General features: G+C 32.5%; 1 protein-coding gene across 3 annotated transcripts in view; it reads left to right on the top strand.

The window, feature by feature from the left end:
* Positions 1 to 20,851, top strand: part of LOC125055033 (putative inorganic phosphate cotransporter) — a 31,859-nt gene extending 11,008 nt beyond the window's left edge. Inside the window, exons 1-10 of one of the 3 annotated variants that reach the window (XM_047657232.1) lie at positions 2,024 to 2,130; positions 8,942 to 9,021; positions 9,851 to 10,053; positions 10,699 to 10,935; positions 11,913 to 12,122; positions 12,939 to 13,106; positions 14,004 to 14,220; positions 15,205 to 15,326; positions 16,434 to 16,550; positions 18,937 to 20,851. In XM_047657232.1, coding sequence (XP_047513188.1) covers positions 2,081 to 2,130; positions 8,942 to 9,021; positions 9,851 to 10,053; positions 10,699 to 10,935; positions 11,913 to 12,122; positions 12,939 to 13,106; positions 14,004 to 14,220; positions 15,205 to 15,326; positions 16,434 to 16,550; positions 18,937 to 19,155 — 1,623 coding nt within the window. In that variant the 5' untranslated portion in view covers positions 2,024 to 2,080 and the 3' untranslated portion in view covers positions 19,156 to 20,851. Of the gene's footprint in view, positions 1 to 2,023; positions 2,131 to 7,948; positions 7,968 to 8,941; positions 9,022 to 9,850; positions 10,054 to 10,698; positions 10,936 to 11,912; positions 12,123 to 12,938; positions 13,107 to 14,003; positions 14,221 to 15,204; positions 15,327 to 16,433; positions 16,551 to 18,936 lie in introns of those variants that run through there. The other 2 variants (XM_047657234.1, XM_047657233.1) reach the window with 2 other exon arrangements.
* The last annotated feature ends 278 nt before the right edge of the window (positions 20,852 to 21,129 follow it).

Below are 21,129 nucleotides of genomic sequence, written 5' to 3'. Positions count from 1 at the left end.
GTAAAATGAGAATAAGGAAAATCGCATATTATAAGTGATTTCTAAAACGAGACACGTTTTTATATTTTTCCTTTATCACTTAGGACTTATTTATTATAGGTTATTTATGTTAAAAGGCTCGGGTAATATTTTTAAATAATTTGTACACTGACGCGCTTGGCGACCACAAGGTTTAAATTCGGTACGTGGTGTATTATGTTTAAAGAACTTTATTTATACAAAAAGAATGTATTTTATTTACATGATAAACTTAATTTGTATATTCGAACGAGATACACGTTACCATCAGCCGTCCCAATTTTAATCTACTAGGCTCATTCTGATATGTATCTTTAATGCCCTTTTGAATTGGTTAAACGCGCTAATATTACGAATGTTAGACGGTAATTGATTAAATAATTCCACACCCTCATACTGAATAGACTTCTTCGAATAATTTGTACGCGGCTTCGGCAAGATAAGCAAACTCGCTCGACGAGTATTGTGTGTAGTGGTGTGCTTGATTTTTTTAAATGATAAGCTACTATGGAGAGAGTTATTTAAAATTTTCAATTTGTATTGCAATCAAAAAGCTTCTCTCCATGAGTATTTATTTATTTGGGGGTAAAAGATGAGTATATACAATTATACATATACCAGTATAAGGAAAATATATTTTGTGGATATCTCTCCCGCTCTTCCGCAATGGATCTTTGTAGCTTCCTGGACTATTTTGGGGCAGTTTGGCCTGATCTTACATCTCTTAGAATGTCCCGGATATGCTAATTTAAATTGGATCATGGATCTATTAAATCTCTTGAGTTTCAGCTAATATACGTTTCCATGACTCGAAGGCCGTGTGTCAGTGTCATCCATTAAATGATAATTTTTCTACAATTCGTTCAGAAACAAAAACAAAACAATGAAAATTATTTCAAAATACTGGTGAAATAAACTCGAGTTATAAGTTCAACAATTTAACCTTGAAATAACAGTTGCACTCTTAATTATAAAATTTGACCTTCATTGACCAAATCTATTCAATAATGTTCAATTGTTAATAGCCTAAGAGCCCACGATGGCCAGACCTTCGTTATATTATAAAAGGTGAAAGTTTTTCTGTGCATATGTTAACGTAAAATTGTAAAGACCGTTAGATTGTAATCTATCTCGCGAGATTGTAAACTGTCGAAAGATTGTGAACTCTACGTACTGCTTACAATTAAAAATTTTACGGTGACACATATAACAGGTGAAAACGACCAGGAACTTATAGTGTTTGAGTTGTGGTCACTTGGGCAGGAAGCAAAGGTGTATAAAATAGTACCTTAAAGTCGTATTATTAATGCATGTACATTGTACAGTTTAGTTGTTGAATTTAAAAAGTCGTGAAATATGAAAAATAATTAGATGTAGAGATTTTGTTTTATTCACAATGATGGAGCAAAATATTATCTACTTTTGCACAGCATTTGTGTTTTGTTTCACTAATCAGATGATGAATTTCCTGTCAGTCTATTTCAGCCTAGCGATTTTGTATAACAATATGTACACTTCTAGTTGATCAACAACTTAATGAAAATTATGAAAAATTTAAAGTAAGAAACTTATTTTTTTAGTTATTAGATCAAGTTAGAATTATTATGAATTTTTAACCGTTGCAGGACAACAGACATTATAACCAATAATACGTAAACGTCATACATAAGGTAATTCTTAAAAGGCCGGCAGCGCGCTTGCGAGCCTTCTGGCAGTGCGAGTGTCCATGGTGGCGGTATCACTTAACACCAGGTGTCCTCCTGCTCATTTGCCTCCAGTAACAAAAAAAAGTAATTTACGCAAAATAATTGTTTAAATTTGGTAAATTTGCTTTTGCGTAAAGTAGTCACACATATTTCATTTCACGTAGACCATAAAGTTGAAAATGAAAGAACTTTGTAATAATATTAATCTTTCAATAAACATTGAATTAATTTAATTTGTTTAACCACGTCGGTTTGAAGATAATGCTTTTACAATAAAATGCGAAACGAGTTATTTGTCTTATACCAGAATTTTAAATGAGTGATATAATCGTGTAGTTAAAACGAAATATTTCAATATGGAGAACGCTTCATCAGAAATTGTTATTAGGGAGAAAAAACATAAAATGTAAGTAAATTAACACGTTATAACAAGGTTTTATAGTTTTTATGCTACTATTATAACTCTATTTTGCAAAAAAAATATATATATATAGGACCCGTCGATATTTCGTATTAAAATGAAAATCTAAATCGGAGGCAGAATACGAAATTCCACCCATATCCCCTCGACATTCGTTGTTCCACCAAAGAGCGATCCACTAGGTGGCAGCAGATACTCACTGTAGTATTTCCGAACCAATTCGACTTAGGGTCCTTCAAGAAAAGAGCGTACCAATTCTTAAAAGGCCGGCAACGCACTCGCGAGCCCTCTGGCATTGAGAGTGTCCATGGGCGGCGGTATCACTTAACATCAGATAAGCCTCGTTCCCGTTTGCACCCTGTTCTATAAAAAAAAAATAGAATTTTTACTGTATTTAGGCTTTACTACGTAATATTAAACTTTATTTAAGTTAAAACATAAAAGGAGACAACTCTTCGTAGTTTATAGTCTTCCAATAGGACTATGCATTCGAATCCTTAGATTCAGCTTTGACGTAAGCAATGACTTCCGTGTATCAAAAACGTATTAGATTTGACATACGGGAGAAGTCTGAACTCTGAATCTCAGCCTAATTTATAAATTTTAGCTTAGGACTATAATTACCATCTTTTCAATTAATCGAAGGTATTTAAGCGATTGTAAGACTATAACGTCAATAAGTGGTTGACCTCAGTATTATTGTGCGGTGTTTACAGCGTCTTGCAACACATGCAATTAACATGAAAGCTTTACGTTTCTGATAATAATATATCAAAAAATGCAACCAAAAATGTTTGTTTCTATGCCATACTGTATTATCGATTAATTTGGATATAGATAGAAGAGACTATTGGTAGGTAGAAGTCGCACGCTTAAACCACTGAGACAACACTGCCGTCGTTCTATAACTGAGTACTATGTGCCCACCAGCTGCCTACTGACGCATTTCCGAACAAGTTCTTACTTAGGGCCGTTCAAGAAAAGAGCGTACCAATTCTTAAAAGGCCGGCAACGCACTCACGACCAATCTGGCATTGAGTGCCCATGGGTGGTATGACTTAACATCGGTTGAGCCTCCAGCCCGTTTACCATCTGTTCTATAAAAAATCCATTGCTATTTGCGGTGTTGATCACCTTACATTATTCGTATGTCCTTTCCACTTCAAAAGTCCTTTGTGATATTCAATCAGGATTTAAATTTAAATTTCGAATGGATTGTTGTTTACGCAACAGTCATTATGCATGACCTATTCGATTAAACTTCTCAATTAATTTATTTACTCAGTGTCATTGTCAGAATGATGTCAACATAACTAATAGTACGCGCCGGGATATTTTGACGGGATATAAGGGGACTAATTGTTGTGTAACCTAAGATATTTACAGACCAAAATTGCCGTATTGTATAACATTAATTAAATATTTGAATATCTTCTATACTATTGCTAAAAAAATAATATAAATCAATGAGTTTATTTTAAACGAGGACCACTTATTAACACTACAGATAATAAACGTATTTTGGGTCAAGCACATAAGTGAATTACAATAACCGTGTCAATTGCATGATATAAGCTGTAAACCTGTTTTTGACGTCTGACATTTAAGTGGCATTGGCAGTGGCATATTCTATTTTAACACTATTACTAAAAATTACTAGAATGTGTTATTGACTATGAATTATTTTAAAGTAATTCTTATTTTTCGATATATTATAAATACAGGCAGTCCTCGTACTTACGGCATGTTAGGTTTTCGAAATACGCGACGTAAATCGAAACGACGTAAGTCGAGACATATTTTTTCGTATGTTTACATGTAAAACTCAATGGTTTTTCGAATTGTTAAATTAAAAAAAAACTGCATTTATAACAAACATTATACATACTTAATTATAAAAAGAAGGTTCTTAAAATAATTATATATGCACTTGAAATTGCTAGTTTTTTTTTGATATTTGTGTGTTATTCATTTTAGTAATAATTATTATAAAACTTTAATATGTAATCAAATTAGATGAGAAATTGAAAACATTGTTTGACGTAAGTCGAGGACTGCCTGTATAACATTTTTAACAAACAATATTAAACATTATTTAAATGACCCAAGCCCTTAGAAATATGTTGTACTACTTTTAATATGATGAGGTAATATAATTTGTAAAGAGAAGAAAATAAACCTCTGAGAGTGTGAATCGATAGCGCGTTTGATTGTAATTGGTCCTCTGTGGTGCTTTCATATACACGCATTACATTCTTTCCGTTTCCAATTTGTATTCTGCCCTGCGATTCTGTAACTCACTTTTCGAACTCACACAGCGGTTTTCGCATCGGCGGTCGCTCTCAAATCAGTCGTGAAGCTGTCATTTTATGATTTGGCATTCTAAAAAGGTGGGAGCTTGTAGTTTATTGTTCATTGCTGCTGTTCTACCCCGAGCGATTAGTATCTTTTCTTCTTAGACCAGAGAGAACGAAAAATCTACTATTAAACATCACACTCTCAAATTGATGTTTCTTGCAGTTTAAGTCAATATTATATTAGAAAATATCATTTTATATAGCTCCACAGATTAGCTTAGTAAACATGTTTTCTCTGTAATCACACCAAAAACGTTTGAAGTTTGACAATAATAATGTTTCTTAATACTTACTACGAGTATTCTGAGCAGTGTTAGCCTAGTGGCTTCAGCGTGCGACTCTCATACCTGAGGTCCCCGGCTGTGCACCAAATTACTTTCTTTCTCTTAACATTTGCTCGAACGGTAAAGGAAAACATTGTGAGGAAACCGACATGTCTTAGACCCAAAAAGTCGACGGCGTGTGGCAGGCACTGGAGGGTGATCACCTACTATTAGATTTAAAAATGATCATGAAACAGATTCAGGAATCTGAGGCCAAGACCTAAAGAGGTTGTAGCACCACTGATTTATTTTTTAAATACTTATTATGTGAACTTGTACCAATTAAATTATATTACTAATAATTTGCTTATATAACTGCCAAACCGCGAAACCAATTTTAATCAATTTGGCATACTGTAGCGGAATTTAAATAGAATTTTGTAATTGTTTGAAAAATGTAGTCATAATATAACAACATTTAAAAGAACAACACAATTGGCCTTGTGTTTAAATAGTATGCAAGATGTCTAAATGCAAAAATTTGCATTTGCAAGCGTTGTTTTATTTTTACTACTATCATCACATACATATTCCTATATCTACAGTATATATTACAAGCTATGTTTTCTAAAATATATGACAATTATGGTTAGCATAAATGTTACAAATTAAAAAATAGAAATACAATTATTACAACACTTCCAGGTTTTTTTTTATTTAGTAAAGTTCACTACATCATACATAATGCTCTAACTATATCTACAGAATATGTTACAAGCTATATTTTCTAAAATATATGACAATTATGGTTTACAAAAATATTACAAGTTAAAAAATTTCAATACATTTAACATACAACTTCCAGTTTTAGATTTTAACTAGCCGTTTCGCGCCCGCTTTGCTGGACGAATTAAAAGAAATTTTATGTTTCATTATTTTATTTTTTTTCATATTTTTATTATTCTTCTTTTTAACTTCCCGCTAAGAAAATTGAAATATTTCGAAAATCGAGTTTTTAACAGATGTTGACGTTTAGAGGTTCTAGGAAACCTCCCCGAATGTTTCATGTTTCGTTTCCGCGGTGAAGTCCGTATGGATAAATTTTCATAAAAGTAAAACAGCAATAAAAAAATGAAGGAACGTTGGAATTTAATAAATAAATAGCCATAAACCATCTAGGAAAAATTTCGATACGATCAGTGGTTTAGGCGTGATTGAGCCTCAAACGAAGACCATTTTCATTATATATATATATAGATAGTAATTACTTGCTCACCACCCTGAGGAAACGAACATGACATATACATAATATATGTTAAAGTCGACCGACTTGCCAATTAGAAAAAACATGGATTTACAAAACAGATAAAGAAATCTGAGGATTAGACCTAAAAGCTTACAACCTATTTTAGCTGTTTTTTTCTTGAAAATCATTACAAGGTGACTCGTTAGTTTTTCCAAAGAAAATCTGTCTTTGGTTTTAGGAAGGTGATTAAACGGTTTAACATAGTCAAATATCATAGGATGGTGATCTCTAGATCTCTATTATATTAGGAATAAAAAAACATTGATTTTTCGATTATGTACCTACAAAAGTGAATGATATACCTCAAGAAAGCGAGAATATCAGCGAGTAGAAGACTGTTAAAATTATTCTGCGCCTTTTACCTACTTATGCTTAAACATTTTGACATAAAAAATAGTGTATGGTAGGGTTCTTTAATGTATTTCACATTATTATTATATTGAAAACTTATTATACTCATTTGTATATAAGTTTGTTTGTAATATCCTGTGGCTACTGAAACCATTCTGACAAACGAAAACTTAGGCGACGAGATATATTTTTTGTATTAGCTTACTTAACTTATATATAGGGAATTTCGTCTGCATTAAGAAGTTGAGTTTTCTATGAACTATCTTGTTCTTCCGTTTTGATTTATCAAGAGAGAGGGAGAGAGAAAGCGATAGAAACTGTTAATATTGTTTGCAATGTTATTAAATATATAAATTAATGCCCAAACATTCATACTAGATATGGATGTTAACACAACGATTTAATATAGATAAATTCCACATTTAAGAGCAAAGCAAACAAGAGACGTAGTAGTATGAGTTCAAGTGTTCGATTAATCACATTATTAATAGTTAACACATAGTCATTGATACAATATCAGTTCTATTTTCATTGTAATATATTTAGCAGTTACTGAGATTTCCGCGAATTTCGTGTGGGTGACAGTTTTGTACGGCCTTCTTAATAGAAACAATATTGTTTAATCTTAAAATATATAAATTTCGTGTCACGTTGTTTGTCCGCTATGGACTCCTAAACTACCGAACCGACTTCAATCAAATTTGCACACCGTGTGTAATTTGATCTAACTTAAAAGATAGGATAGCTTACATCTCAATTTATACCCGCAATATTATTTTATTGCAAAATACTGGTTTATTATTTGACAGTCACAATTCTAACAGATGGCGCTGTGTTGAAAGTACCAACGTTAACGTCAAATAAGCTACAATTTAATCGCATTACCACCAAAAAAGCATGGTGGTCCCCATGACTGGTGTTCTCCTACCGTTTCCCTTGAATAGTTTACTACTATGTAATATAACTAAAACCTAAAGCCACAGCAACGCTTGGCCGGTCTGCTAGTTGTTCTATATTTTAACAAATTTTAAATTGTTTACGCTATAATGAAAAGATAAAAGTCCTATTAAAATGGTGCAATTAGATTACTAGGAACAAGGATAGCAACCTTATTTAAAACTAGTTGCACCACATCCTTTTAGGTCTGGACCTCAGATGTTTAATGTGTTTGCCTTACACACAACGTCGTCGTTTTGCCCCAGCAGCGTCAATAATTTACGCAGGGACTAGGGAGTATTATGTAACATTAAAAATATTTCTGCCATATCTGTTATTTATAGTTAAATGTACTCTAACAGTTGTAAAATTTACGTAATATGTTGTTACCGTTTGTTGCAGTAGATTCTAATCGGGGTTTACAATCTAGTGCGATAATAATTAAGGATTATGTCTGATTAACATTATGTACTTACATGAGAATAACGTACTTAAGATTTAATTTGTTATAGTTAAACGTAGCTTCACTTGCGTGGCATATCAACGGTTTCTTATTGATTGGATATTTAAATATTGGTGGGCTTATAGTGGTTCATACAAAAACTATAGGTAAGAACAGTAAATATTCAATTTACAATAACCACTAGACGAATTCCGCTTCGGTTTGGCTGATAGAAATTTTATTTCAGAATATAGTTTTTTTTCTGATGTGACTTATATACAGCCCTGTCTCTCTCAAATCAGTCGTGAAGCAGTAATTTTATGATTTGGCATTCTGATAAACAATAAAGTACAAGCTCCCACCTTTTCAGAATGCCAAATCATAAAATGACTGCTTCACCACTGATTTGGGAGCGACCGCCGATGCGAAAACCGTTGTGTGAGTTCGTGAAGTGAGTTACAGAATCGCAGGGCAGTTAGTACTAAGTATGTGACAGTATGATAAAGTACAGAACATTAGGTTGATCACCTACTTGCCTATTAGAAAAAACAAATGACCATGAAATAGCGATAAATCTCTTTATTTATAACTTATGGTACTCTGAACAAAATAGTCACTAATAGTACTTTAATTACTCCATACATTCCTCACTTCCTATCACAATTATGTATAATATGTATTGTTTACTACACTGATTGCTCTAGGTTTTACTAGATTAAAATATAACCAAGACAGCAATGGCTTTTTGGTTTATGTTAACGTGAAGTAAATGTCAAAAGAAAACCGTTATGTTTTAGACCCAAAAATCGACGACGTCTTTCAGGTATTGCAAAGCTTTGATTAGTCTTGCAAAAATAGTAAAAATAATTTAAAAAACCAATGCAATTCGATGTTGACGTTTCAGGGCCTGTAGCAACATACTTTCGGCTTTTAAAGATTTCCTAGTATCTTCTGCTAAAACATCCCCTTTAAGATGGTAGAACAAAATTGATTCGCTCGCGAAAATCGTTTTGCAAAAAGTTTTAACGGAACTGACATCCGTAGCAAATGTTTTTATATGTATAGCTAATGTAAATGCCATATTTAAACAAAGGAAATGCCAGCTATTATCGCTATCTCATTTACACTTCTTCATTCACAGGACCAGAGTCACTCTTCCGGCGTTAATTTTTGTCGTATATGTTGAAATGATACCAAGATGGAGACGCTGCATATCCAGATGTAAGTAATTTTTAGTAAGGTACTTTTTAAAACTGTAATGTATTATTAATATTGACGTTTATAAGTGTAGACAGGTTTCATAATATTTCGTGAATATTTAATTTGGCATGGGAGTTATTTTATGATAGGTACCTACATTTGTGTTGACTGTTGATTCTATGCGTTTGTAAATCAAAATCAAATAAACACTTGAATTAATCTTCAACCGGATCTAACCTAATGATTACGATGGAATAATGTTGTCCAAATACATTTTATTACCTTTACACTCAACACAACAACAACGAGATATCATCTCAATAAGTCAATAAACAACAAATATTTTTAACACAAGTTACCTTAGCAACGACATTTTTCATTATTCTTTGGACGAATTAAATTTTGAATAAATGTGTGTCCAACACGGCGTTGACTAAAAGTTGGTCTGCGCTATGGTATTTGATTTTAAAATAAAAAGGGTGCGTGTACTTATATACGCGCGTAAGAAGTTATACTTCTTTGGCATTATTAAAAATAGTTTTTGATTGCATGCAAATAATTACAATTAAATAATCAAAAACTGGAAAAGGAGTCATTATAGTTAATAAAGTTCAGTTTACATTTGAAAAATGAAATAAATATTTATTATTATTCTCCTACATTAAGTTTAACATAAATTCTATTATTATTCGAATGTTGTTTTTAAATTATGTCCAATGCCGTAGCATCTTCCGTGGGTAACTTCATTCTGTTAATTTTGTGTCACGGTGCGCGCGCATCGTAAAATTTCACTCTCATCAATTTTTCATAACGCGCCTAAAGAAGTATAACTTCAAAAATCTTTTTACAGTGTTCCTGATACCTCAGCGGTATGTTCTGGGGCTTATGGGTCTGTGGGCTTTATGCAATGCCTATACAATGCGTGTTTGCCTCAATTTAGCTATCACACAAATGGTTAATAATAGTAAGTCTGGCGACGATTCTCACTACGACCCCGATGCCTGTCCAGATGATAGTGAGCTGTTGGTGAATGGAACTGCTCCTTTTAAACCAGTAAGACAATGATATTTGGCTTAATAATGTTTGATTGGACACAGTGTTATTAATAATTTTAGATCAGCTTCATGCAAATTCAGAACAATTATCTGCATCGGCCTTCGCATGTAGACGGTTTGCAGTAGTAGTAATACTGCCTTAAATCGTGATAAAAAATTAACTAGCACTTATACGTTACATCTTAATTTGATGGAAATATATAAATAAGTATAGTATAGTAAAATACACTTATAAAACACACAAATATACAGTATTTACAATATACATACCTACATAGTAATAATAATAATTTATAAATAGAAAATTAAAAAAAAAAAGTTTGGTCCCTGTGGCAGTGTACCTTTAACGCTGGCAGCATTTCCTTGTATTGCGATACTTATTCTTTGAGTGACTTTCCTCACTCAATGAATACAGAACTCAACGAACAGAGCCCGCTCTGGGGTCACCGCTACTGAACTTCACGGCGTAAGAGTCTCTACTCCAAGCGGAACAAATTTAAAGTTGGAGGAAAGATATATTTGAGCCATTTAATATTTTCCTACTACTTTGCGGCTGCGCCAGTTTTTACGCTTGATATAACTTAACTCTATAAATTAAAACGTTAAGGACGTAAGTTTTTAAGTAATTTTTAATTAATTTCAGCACGCTATATTCGACTGGTCCGAGTCAACCCAAGGTTTACTCCTAAGTGGCTTCTACTATGGATACGCTATCACCCAAATACCTGGAGGTTATTTGGCTGAGAAGTATGGCGGGAAATGGACACTGGGTATAGGATTATTAAGTACAGCCTTATTTACGCTATTGACACCAATCGTTGTTACTACTGGAGGTGCAACTTGGCTCTTTATTCTGCGTGTCTTGCAAGGAATGGGTGAAGTATGTATAATTTATTTGATCACTAATTAAAAGCTTTCCTTCTTTTCTTATAAAATACCTGAAATATGATTGTTGGGCTCCTTGGTTTCGGGTTATGTCTATCGTCTGATATAGATCATATAACATTCTCTGAATATCTGTTAGATTAGAGCCATCGGTTATTTGCTAAAAACCAAATGAAGGAAGGTATATCTACCAAGTTGCCTATCAAAATTTTTCCTAAATTTGGTTTTTAACAAATAACTGATGAGCGCACTAATCCTGCAGCCGGATCTCGTACTAATACATAATAGTTATGTCGTATAGTTTTTCATAAATGCAACGAAGAAAACATGCCCTGCAAACACGCCATTACTCCTCAACTGAATTATTCAGATTAATATTTTCTAAAACGATTAGTAGGTATTATTGTATTGTGTATTGTATTAAAGCTGCTTAGTGATGGGTGAAATTCGAGTCAAGAGTTAGCGCTAAGAGTGGTTCCCGGACGTAAAATATTGGATTTGATATACAACATACGAGTTACACGATATTATTTGTTATAACGTAATAATTTTGCCTTTATTTCTGTTATCTTTAAAAAATCAACCTATAAATTATGAAAAAAACTGTATTGCGCATCTATCGTTGTGATATCGAGTACGTATTCGTTCAGTACTTGACACAAATACACGAGGAAACTGTCGAAAATTTGTGAGTTAGGGTAGGTACTGTTGCAACGTCCCGAAGCTTTGTAAAGTAATAAGATATTGTCAGTTTATCGACCGCATTGGTTTTCTGTACATTTGGCATATAATAAACAAATCATATTCGAACAATGTATGTTAATCATAACATAACGGAATCAAAATCAGATGCTGCCGTTTAGTTTCAAAATTTGTTCACGAATAGTTTTCTTTTGAGCAATATTTAAGCGTTGTCTCTACTATTCTCCTATATAATATATAGAATGTCATAATAATAAATGTAACTTTCAGGGTCCAACAATGCCAGCTCTGATGGTTGTTCTAGCACGATGGGTTCCAGCTCATGAAAGATCACTTCAAGGAGCATTGGTCTTTGGAGGTGCCCAAATTGGTAACATTTTTGGTTCCTTCATGTCTGGCTTTTTGATGGCTGGAGATGGACACTGGGCCAACGTATTTTATTTCTTCGGATGCTTTGGGATATTGTGGTTTTTGTTTTGGGTAAGAATTATATCACATATTTCTATTAATGTTGGTTACCCAATCATAGAACGACTGAAATACATACAATATTTGACAAAGAATTAGGTCTTATTTATCATCAATTTGTTTAAAACCTAATAATGAATGTTTTCAGTTAACATTGCCATGTTTTTAGTTATCTCATAAACTATTGTTGCTTAATCTTTTTTAATCTGCAATAGTCTGTGTAATACGTTATAATAAAGTTCTTAACTCGAGTACGAGGCCTCATAGCCTAGCGGTCTTATTAAGTGACAGCTAGGTGAGGGGTACCGGGTTCGATTCCCGGTTCGAAGGCAAGTTTTAATTTAATTTAAATTTGTTCTCGGCCTTTGGGAGGGTTGTGCGGTACCGGGCGAGTGCCTAAACCGTACATGGAGGACATGGTCGAATTTCTAAGGCAAAAAGCACGAATTATAAAAATCTTATACATGACGCTGGCTAATGCACAAGCCGTGCCAGAGCCATAAAAAAAAACTCTAGTACGATATGAGAAAACTGAAGTTACATTCTTCAAGTTTTAATTATATCACATCACAATTTTTCAGAGATAAGTTTTAGTCTTTAGATTTTTATTTTTAATATGTAGGTATCCTCAAGTCATTACCACTACTAATAAAGTAATCTGTGATAATTACTTTTTAAAATGCCGCGTCTGTTTCTAAACAAAATGCGGCAACTTCAGACGTGAATTTAAATTAAAACTGGAAACTGTTTGTTTTAGTTTTTGTTATAGTTTAAATCATATGAAAAAAGTGATTGAATTTAAGGAGAAAACGCGTATTCAAATTTCAGAGCATTCTATGCTTTAGCACACCAGAAACCCATCCATTCATATCGGACGAAGAGCTCAAGTACTTGAACGAAAGTATAACGGGTTCAGACAACAAAAGTACTAGAGATCCAATACCGTGGAAAGCTATATTGCGATCAGCGCCGGCTTGGGCCCTATTGTTTGCAGCAGTGAGTATAAAATATGAATGCCTAGAATTAAGTTATGAAGTACGTAGTAGTGAACATTTCTACATACAATTTTAACACTACTATTAAATTTTTTGAATCTTTATGATTGCATTGTTTGTAAGTTTCTAGAAAGTGACTGGTGTTTGTATAGATTTTAATTCATGTTTATGTTTATGTTTATGTAATGTTTATGTTTATGTTTAAATATAATGTATAAATATGAAATGTATGAATGCCTAGGCGGTCAGGAAATTCTTATGGGAAGTAAAAAACTATTTTTTTACTATTTAGTTTTTGCAGTTTAGCACTGAGAAACATAAAGATTTGTTGTTGAATGATTATATCAGAATTGAAAGATATTTTATTGCTAATAATTGTAACCAAATATCAAAGAGTCCATTCTATAGCTTAAGTTAAAATGCAAAATTGAATGCAATAACAGTCTTGAATTTGTGCATGATACATCTGCGACTCTTATCTCTCAGTTCGTAGGTTCGATCCCCGGCTATGCACCTACAAACTTTCTGTCTATGTCTGCGTTTAACACTTGCTCGTACGGTGACGGAAAACATCACAAGAAAATCGCCTGCATGACTCAAAAACTTGACGGTGTGTCAGGCATAAAAGACTGATCACGAACTTATTTGAAAAAACAAATGATCTCGAATTCTAAAGGCCAGATCTAAGAGGTAGCGTTGTTTCTTTTGTAGGAACTAACTAGAAAACAATACAAAGAAGTGCTGCAAGTGTCAAGTGTTGCTAAAGAAATTGTATCTTAATTAGTTTTACTTCAATTATCTATAAGCAGGTTGACGGTTAACCCGTGACCGTGATTCGTGATAAAAAATGTTGTCTATGATCTAAGTAATAAAGTATAGAGTTATTTTCGAATTTCAGGTCGGTCACGATTGGGGCTACTACACGATGGTGACTGATTTACCCAAGTACATGACCGACGTACTCAAGTTCAACATTGCTGCTACTGGTACTCTTACTGCAATCCCTTACCTGGCTATGTGGATCTCATCCTTCGCTTTCGGCATCATTTGTGACATCTGCGTCAAACGGAACTGGCATTCTATTAAGACTGGAAGAATTCTTTATACGACTATTGGTGAGTAATTTTTGATAGTATTAGGGTCTGTGTCACAATGTATGGATAAAGTACCAAATAGCTATGCAACACATAAATTATTTGGAAGATAAATTGTGCTATTTGACATGCATCGGACTCATAACTTAAGATGGACTTTATGTGACGAATAGCGCTATCTGACAGTCGTGAAACGAAACGATAGTGTTTATCCTACCAATAAGTAATAAATAGCTAATTTGGAACTTATGTAGAACTTATCCGTACATTGTGAAACAGACCCTTAGTGTGTCATGATTAAGAACCATCCTTCATACGAATATTGGATATTGGAATTGGCATTAAAGTCTATTTAAATGTTTTAAATAGTAAATTTTTATTATAAAACTAGCCGCCCCAGCGAACTCGTTTCTCCTTAATGCCTAGCCTACATTTTTAGTACATACCAACATGGAACATTTTGCTATGCTACCCCTGTTCGGTTTTTCGGAATGAAAACTTTTTAGGTTTTTCTGTGATTTTTCTCTATATAAACCACAGAGTTCAAGTTATAAGTTCTACACAATTAAAAAATACGGCTTGATCGTATAGGGGTGAAATGGTATTTCTGAATGTTGTATCATAAAAAAATATAAAAAAAAATTTTTTTTATAAAAAATAAAAATAAATATTTGGTGTGGATACCCCTTATCACTTAGGGGTTTGAAATATAGATAGTAGCCGATTCTCAGACTTACTGAATATGAATAAAAAAAATCATAAGAATCGCTCAAGCCGTTTTGGAGGAGTATGGGAACGAAAATTGTGACACGAGAATTTAAACGTATAGAGATTATAATATTTGTAGGTTATTTTTAATAGTGTGGTGATTTTGAATGTATTTCTAGAAAGTTACTAATTTCCTCAACGCTAGAGCTTTCCTAGTGAGAACCCCAGAGCCTCATTATTCTCAATTTGAATTAATTTAATCGCTCATTTTATTTAAATTATTATTTAAAATTTCAGCTGCTACTGGACCAGCTGTCTGCATCATCCTGGCCTCATATTCCGGCTGCGACAGATTTGCAGCTGTTGCATATTTTATAGCTTCCATGGCGCTCATGGGAGGGTACTATAGTGGAATGAAGGTAATAAAAATATCAGTTTAGTGGTTCGTAGGTCCGATTTTTCAATACGTTTTGTTAAAAATGTGTTAGATGAATGTAGAAATGTAAAATATAAAAGAGCGAACCAATACTTAAAAGGCCGGCAAGACACTCGCGAGCCCTTTGGCGTTAAGAGTGTCCATGGGCGGCGGTATCACTTAACATCAGGTAAGCCAGTTTGCCATGTTCTATAAAAAAAAGTTAAATATTTAAAATTAAATTATTATAATTATTAAATCATTCATCTCACATCTAATGATATCGTATTGTCTTAAAACTATTTTTTTACGACTACGTCTTCGTTATAGCGTTTATATTATTAAAAACGTAGTACATAGAAACATTTTTTTTTGCTATTAAAATTGTACTACAAGAAACATTTTGAAATCGCAAACAAACAAAATAGTGATAATAACAATTCCTTAGCACAAAGTTATTTCATATATTTTTTAACATAAATGTGTAAAATCCACAACGACCAGTTAATTATACCTAGATTGGTTTTATAGTTGAATTACTGTTTCTATCAAGGTCGTCAACAAGTTACGGCATCAAGCAAAGTTATTTGTTTCAAAATTATTTCGCGCATATGAAACAATCCAAATAAAGGCAACATCCCAAAATGTATTTTTAACTGCTGTAATCCTCTTAATATATTGTATATATGAAGGGGAACGATAAAAAGTCTAAAAGCGCTTACCATACAAAGATGAAATTTGGCAGGTAGCTTATAGTGTTCGAAAACATTTTACGATAGTGCCGATTTAGAGATCTAAGTGCTGGTTTTTATGAAACTTTGGAAGTTTGTATAAATAGAAAAGTTAGGTTGAAAGTAAGCATTAGTTTGATTGAGAAAAAAAATATGTTTATTATGGAACATAAGTTACATGTATCACTTATTCCACGTCATTAAATTTGAATTTGTAGGCATCCCTACTCATCGGCAAAGAAGACAGAAGGTGTAGGCAGAGAGAAAAAGCCGGCGTAAAAAACTCTCGGTACTCTTTTAAAATAGCAAATCAATGAGGTCCTTGACTATAGTTGTTTAATTACAAATTTAATTTTAGTTATTTATTATTTTGCTTTTAGGTGAATGCGTTAGACTTAGCGCCCAACTACGCCGGTTCGCTCACCGCTATGGTAAACGGAACATCCACTCTATCTGGAATAATTACACCTTATCTGATTGGCCTTCTAACACCTGATGTAAGTTCATATCTTGTATTAATGTTTAAAGGGATTCAGTACCAAGATCCCAAGTACATTTGTGCATGATCGGGTAGATTATGATTGACAATATTTTATTTTCCGTAGGGAACTGTTCTGACATAGAATAGAACATAAACATAATATGTACTTCATCTTTTATTATAAATATGTTTTTGGCCATTTAAAAATATATTTTTTCTAAGTTTCTTAATAAGTATAACCCTAAAAGTAGGATAAAGTATCGACTGATTTATTATTTCATAAAGGGAAACAAAGTTAAGATAAATAGTTCTTTTTTACTATCTTAAATTGTCTCAGGTACAATTTTAACTGAAAATTTAAAATATACTATTTCTACCTTAACATTATCTATCGTTAAACCAGCATTTCCTTTACAACATCAAACTTGTCAAACATGAAAAGTTTCTACGAAATTTTAAAGGAATTTCGAGACAATGTTATCTGACCTGTCAGTTTCACGGTTTCTAACCAAAGTTAGAGATAAGATAATTATGTTTAATAGTAATTTTTATTGACGTTTGACGAGACCTTATCTACCTTTAGTTAAGAATAGATAGAAGATTAGAACAGTGTGGGCCTAATATCCTGGTTTCGAATCACGCCTTTTCTTTGCGCACATTTAAAGTCAAAGTGTCAGGGCACAGAAGGTTAATCACCTACTTCCCTACTAGAAAAACATGATGACCACGAAATCTGGAGTCAACACCGAGTTTGTAACTCCACAGATATTTTTTAAGAATACATTTAATTAATATAACCTGTCTTTGTACACTTAAGTAGAAAGTAGCTTAAGAGTTGAAAATTTATTAATCGAATAAATTTTAATCCTTACCATAACATTTGGATAAGACACAGAGAACTTGCTAAGTATGAATTCCGTTTTTCAAAAAGGTAGAGATGGCTAATGAAAGAAGATCACGAAAAAGCGCGGCAAGTTCAAATTTTTTTAGTATGGTATCCCTAAAAGTTTGATATATTTTGTGGATTAAACTTACTTGATACTTGATTTTATTTTGTTATTTTTTACAATGATAGTAACTGTATTTCTATGATATAATTAAATACTATACGTATTTAGTATTTTACTATTGATACTTAAAATGACTAGCATTGCATGGAAAACTGAAACTATATTTATTATAGAACACAACTTTATTCGGAATAATCAAATCCTGTGATAGAAATGGAATATTCTATTAAATAAAACAAAGTTTAGGCTACTATACCTGTTAACTATTCGAAAAAAAAATAAAATAGAAATAAAAATAAGTAATTGTATGAAGTATCAAGACAATAAATCATACTAACCTAATAAATTCAATAACATTCTGTGTTACCATCCGAAAGTTTTTAAATAATTCAATTATCTTCTTTCATTAGCCAGACTTTTTTTTTCTATTGTATTTGACATACGGGAGTCTCACTTATCAGTACGTCTGAACTTTGAATCTAACCCCTATTCCTTTATATTTAAACGTGACAGAACATTAAACCTGGACTCGAGTTCTGATAAATGTAGGTAGTGATAACGATTTGTATTGATATATAATATAATCGTGATAAATGTTGCCATCAATATTCATTCATTTCCAGTGATCATTTGTTTTCTCTTTCGCTGGTTACAATAATTTACAATCTGCCTGTGAAATATTGGACAGATACGGTATCCTAAATTAATGACTTGATTCAACTCAACAGATATTTTTCAAGTATATATTTGAAACAAAAATATAAAGTTCATATTTTTTACGGAATTTTTGCAATAATAAAAAGTTTTGATCGTGTAAAATACACGAAAGTTATATCAAAAATAATATTTAATCAAAATAATATTGTTTGTTTTGATTTGTAAACATCGCAATTCTGTCTCTGACACGATTTCAGAACAAAATTTAATTTCAATTAATTGAAATAACAATAACCATTCCGACCCAAACAATTACTATAATCCACAATGTTTTAATTGTTTAATTAATTGAATATATGTCTATATGTCTTAATGAATAAATTTTAATACTCCTTTGGTAGTCGTTGTTTTTATGAGGATATCTTTTTTTTTAAAAGGAATTCGCTGTTGGCCTTAAGGGCATTCACAGCTTAGCTCGGGCTGTTTTGGCGAGCGTAGCTCGGAATGAATGGGCGTTAAATATGAGGATAATCTATGGTCCACAATGCTTTGTAATGTTCTATGGATTAAGCCCGCGGGCGGGAATGTTAATGACAAGGCAGTAATGGTGGACGAATAGTCATTATATTAATATAATATAATATACAACATTATATTAAGCTTTTTCGGTTCACATAATTTTGGCATTATATAAATTGTATTTGTTTTAAGTGGTTTACCTTTTTTGAATTCCAGTCGACACTAAAACAATGGCGAGTCGCGTTTTGGATTTGCTTTGCTGTTCTGGTGATAACGAATGTTATCTATGTCATCTGGGCGGATGGTGAACAGCAGTGGTGGGATGATATAAGAAGGCATGGTTATCCCGAAGGCTGGAAACATGGACCTTTGAAAACCTCTGACGACGATAAGGAAAAGAGCAAAAAGAAGGAAGCAGAAGGAACTGCATTATAGGTCAAAAGTCAAAGGGTAAAACTATTTTTTACGATCTTATTTTGACCGTAGTTAGGACCCAAAAAACAACCGAAAAACGTTACTAAGATTTATTTTTGTATTTCTTTGTAATTACCACACTGCTGTGACTTGTGATATGTTGTTATTAAAATAGATCCGTCATATTACTAAGTGCCGATTTATATAACATAATATAGTTCTTATTGCTACGAGCCGTAGATTAAGACAAATACGATTCATAAGTAATGAAAATATTAAGTGTATTATTATTTGAAGGTAATTGTTAATTTCATGTAAGGCACAAGGTTAATTTATAGGAATAAGAATATTTTCTTGCCAAAAAATAGATAAGTACTTGTTATAGTTAAAATCGATTCCTATAACCACTCGCTACTATTGGGCACAGGGCAATCCCATTTCTGTACATTTAATTGCTTTGTTTTCGAAGTTATAGATTCTAGAGTCTTGGGATTAACCGATAAACTAACAGTGCTCTAGTCTCATCCTCAGAATCAAAGTGTAGACTTAGCGCTGAGTTTAATACGTCAAATTCATCAAGTTGTTGACTTATGGAAGTCATACTTACCGCTAAGTCTGGACTTTAAGTATACTTTAAAGCCTTTTGAAATATAGATATCAATGTAAGTAGAATTACATTTTGTCATAGAATTGTATTAGGCGCAATTGTTTGCCGAGCTTAGTAGTGTCTCATGAGAAAACTCCCACGAATTTTAACAAAGCTTTATTGAGGTTTATAGAAAAAGGAAACGATTTTTCGAGTCATTGGCCAGCGTTCGGATTCTATATTTGAATTAATATAATTTGTAATAAAATTATAAACAAGCAATAGATGCCACTATCAACGTGAATTAAGAGTAATAATGAAACAATATTACCTACTAATTGTGGCTATGGTACATACTCTCACGTATTATATATATTTTGTTACAAACGAGTACCACATAATTATTATCAACATCTATTGCCCCAACGTTATTTACAATATTGCAGATTTAAAACTTATATTTGTAAAGCACTCGAAGCGTTGTGGTATGTAAATAATCGAATAGATTCGAAAGTACCCAATGGCATGTATAAACAAGTATTATTATACTAGAGTCGCTATTGCGAACATATTTTCGCATTCAAGGGATACATAGATTATACGTATTTCTAGTCTGTTATGTATTCAAGTCAAGCGTTTCCTATTAAACGTTTACATATTTTTATAGGTCATTGATAGGTCTACAAGAAAATATCTATATGTTATAAGTAAATATTGTCATAGCTAATAATTTAGTACATAACTATTTTTTCTTCGAGATTGAAATAGTAGTAAAATTAGATTTCAAAATAAATATGTGAAATTTTTCATGGCAATGCTCTAATTGGCAATAGTTTAAATTTGGAACGGAAGACCAATGTAGGTGTAAACGTATAAGAAATGAAATATAGGTACATACGAAGTGAATTTAATCTAGTTTTAAGGGCTGTATAATGTATAATAAATATTTACCACGGAATTAAAAACATGAAAGGTCAATGAACCTTAATGTCGTCACCGTGCTTAATGATTAAACAATCATATTTAGATTTTTCTCTTGTGAAATGAAATAATTGGAGTAAAAAGCACTGGCGGATAATCTGATCTTTCTACCATAAATATAATCTGAGTATTTAAAATTCTTATTAGATAAAGAATTTGTAATAAAGCTACGGTTTCCTAGAAAAGCGGTGCCGTTATCTAACGGCCGTAATGTAACGTTGGGTCACGTCACCCACACGTTGTCTATAAATAACATCTGAGTAGGTTGAGTGTCACCGTAACGTCAAATAGCTGTGCTGTCATTTGCATGACGGCCGTCATAGCGGTGATAAACATTAGTTCAACATTTTTCGGTGCCCATATTTAATTAATACAATGAGTGGAAATGTGACTTGGACGAGCGAAAATAATTGTTTTTTTTTTATTAT

Source organism: Pieris napi, chromosome 13, assembly GCF_905475465.1.
Source record: "Pieris napi chromosome 13, ilPieNapi1.2, whole genome shotgun sequence".
NCBI lineage: Eukaryota > Metazoa > Arthropoda > Insecta > Lepidoptera > Pieridae > Pieris > Pieris napi.
Note: the sequence above shows the minus strand (reverse complement) of the source record. Positions and strands in the feature narration are given on the sequence as shown.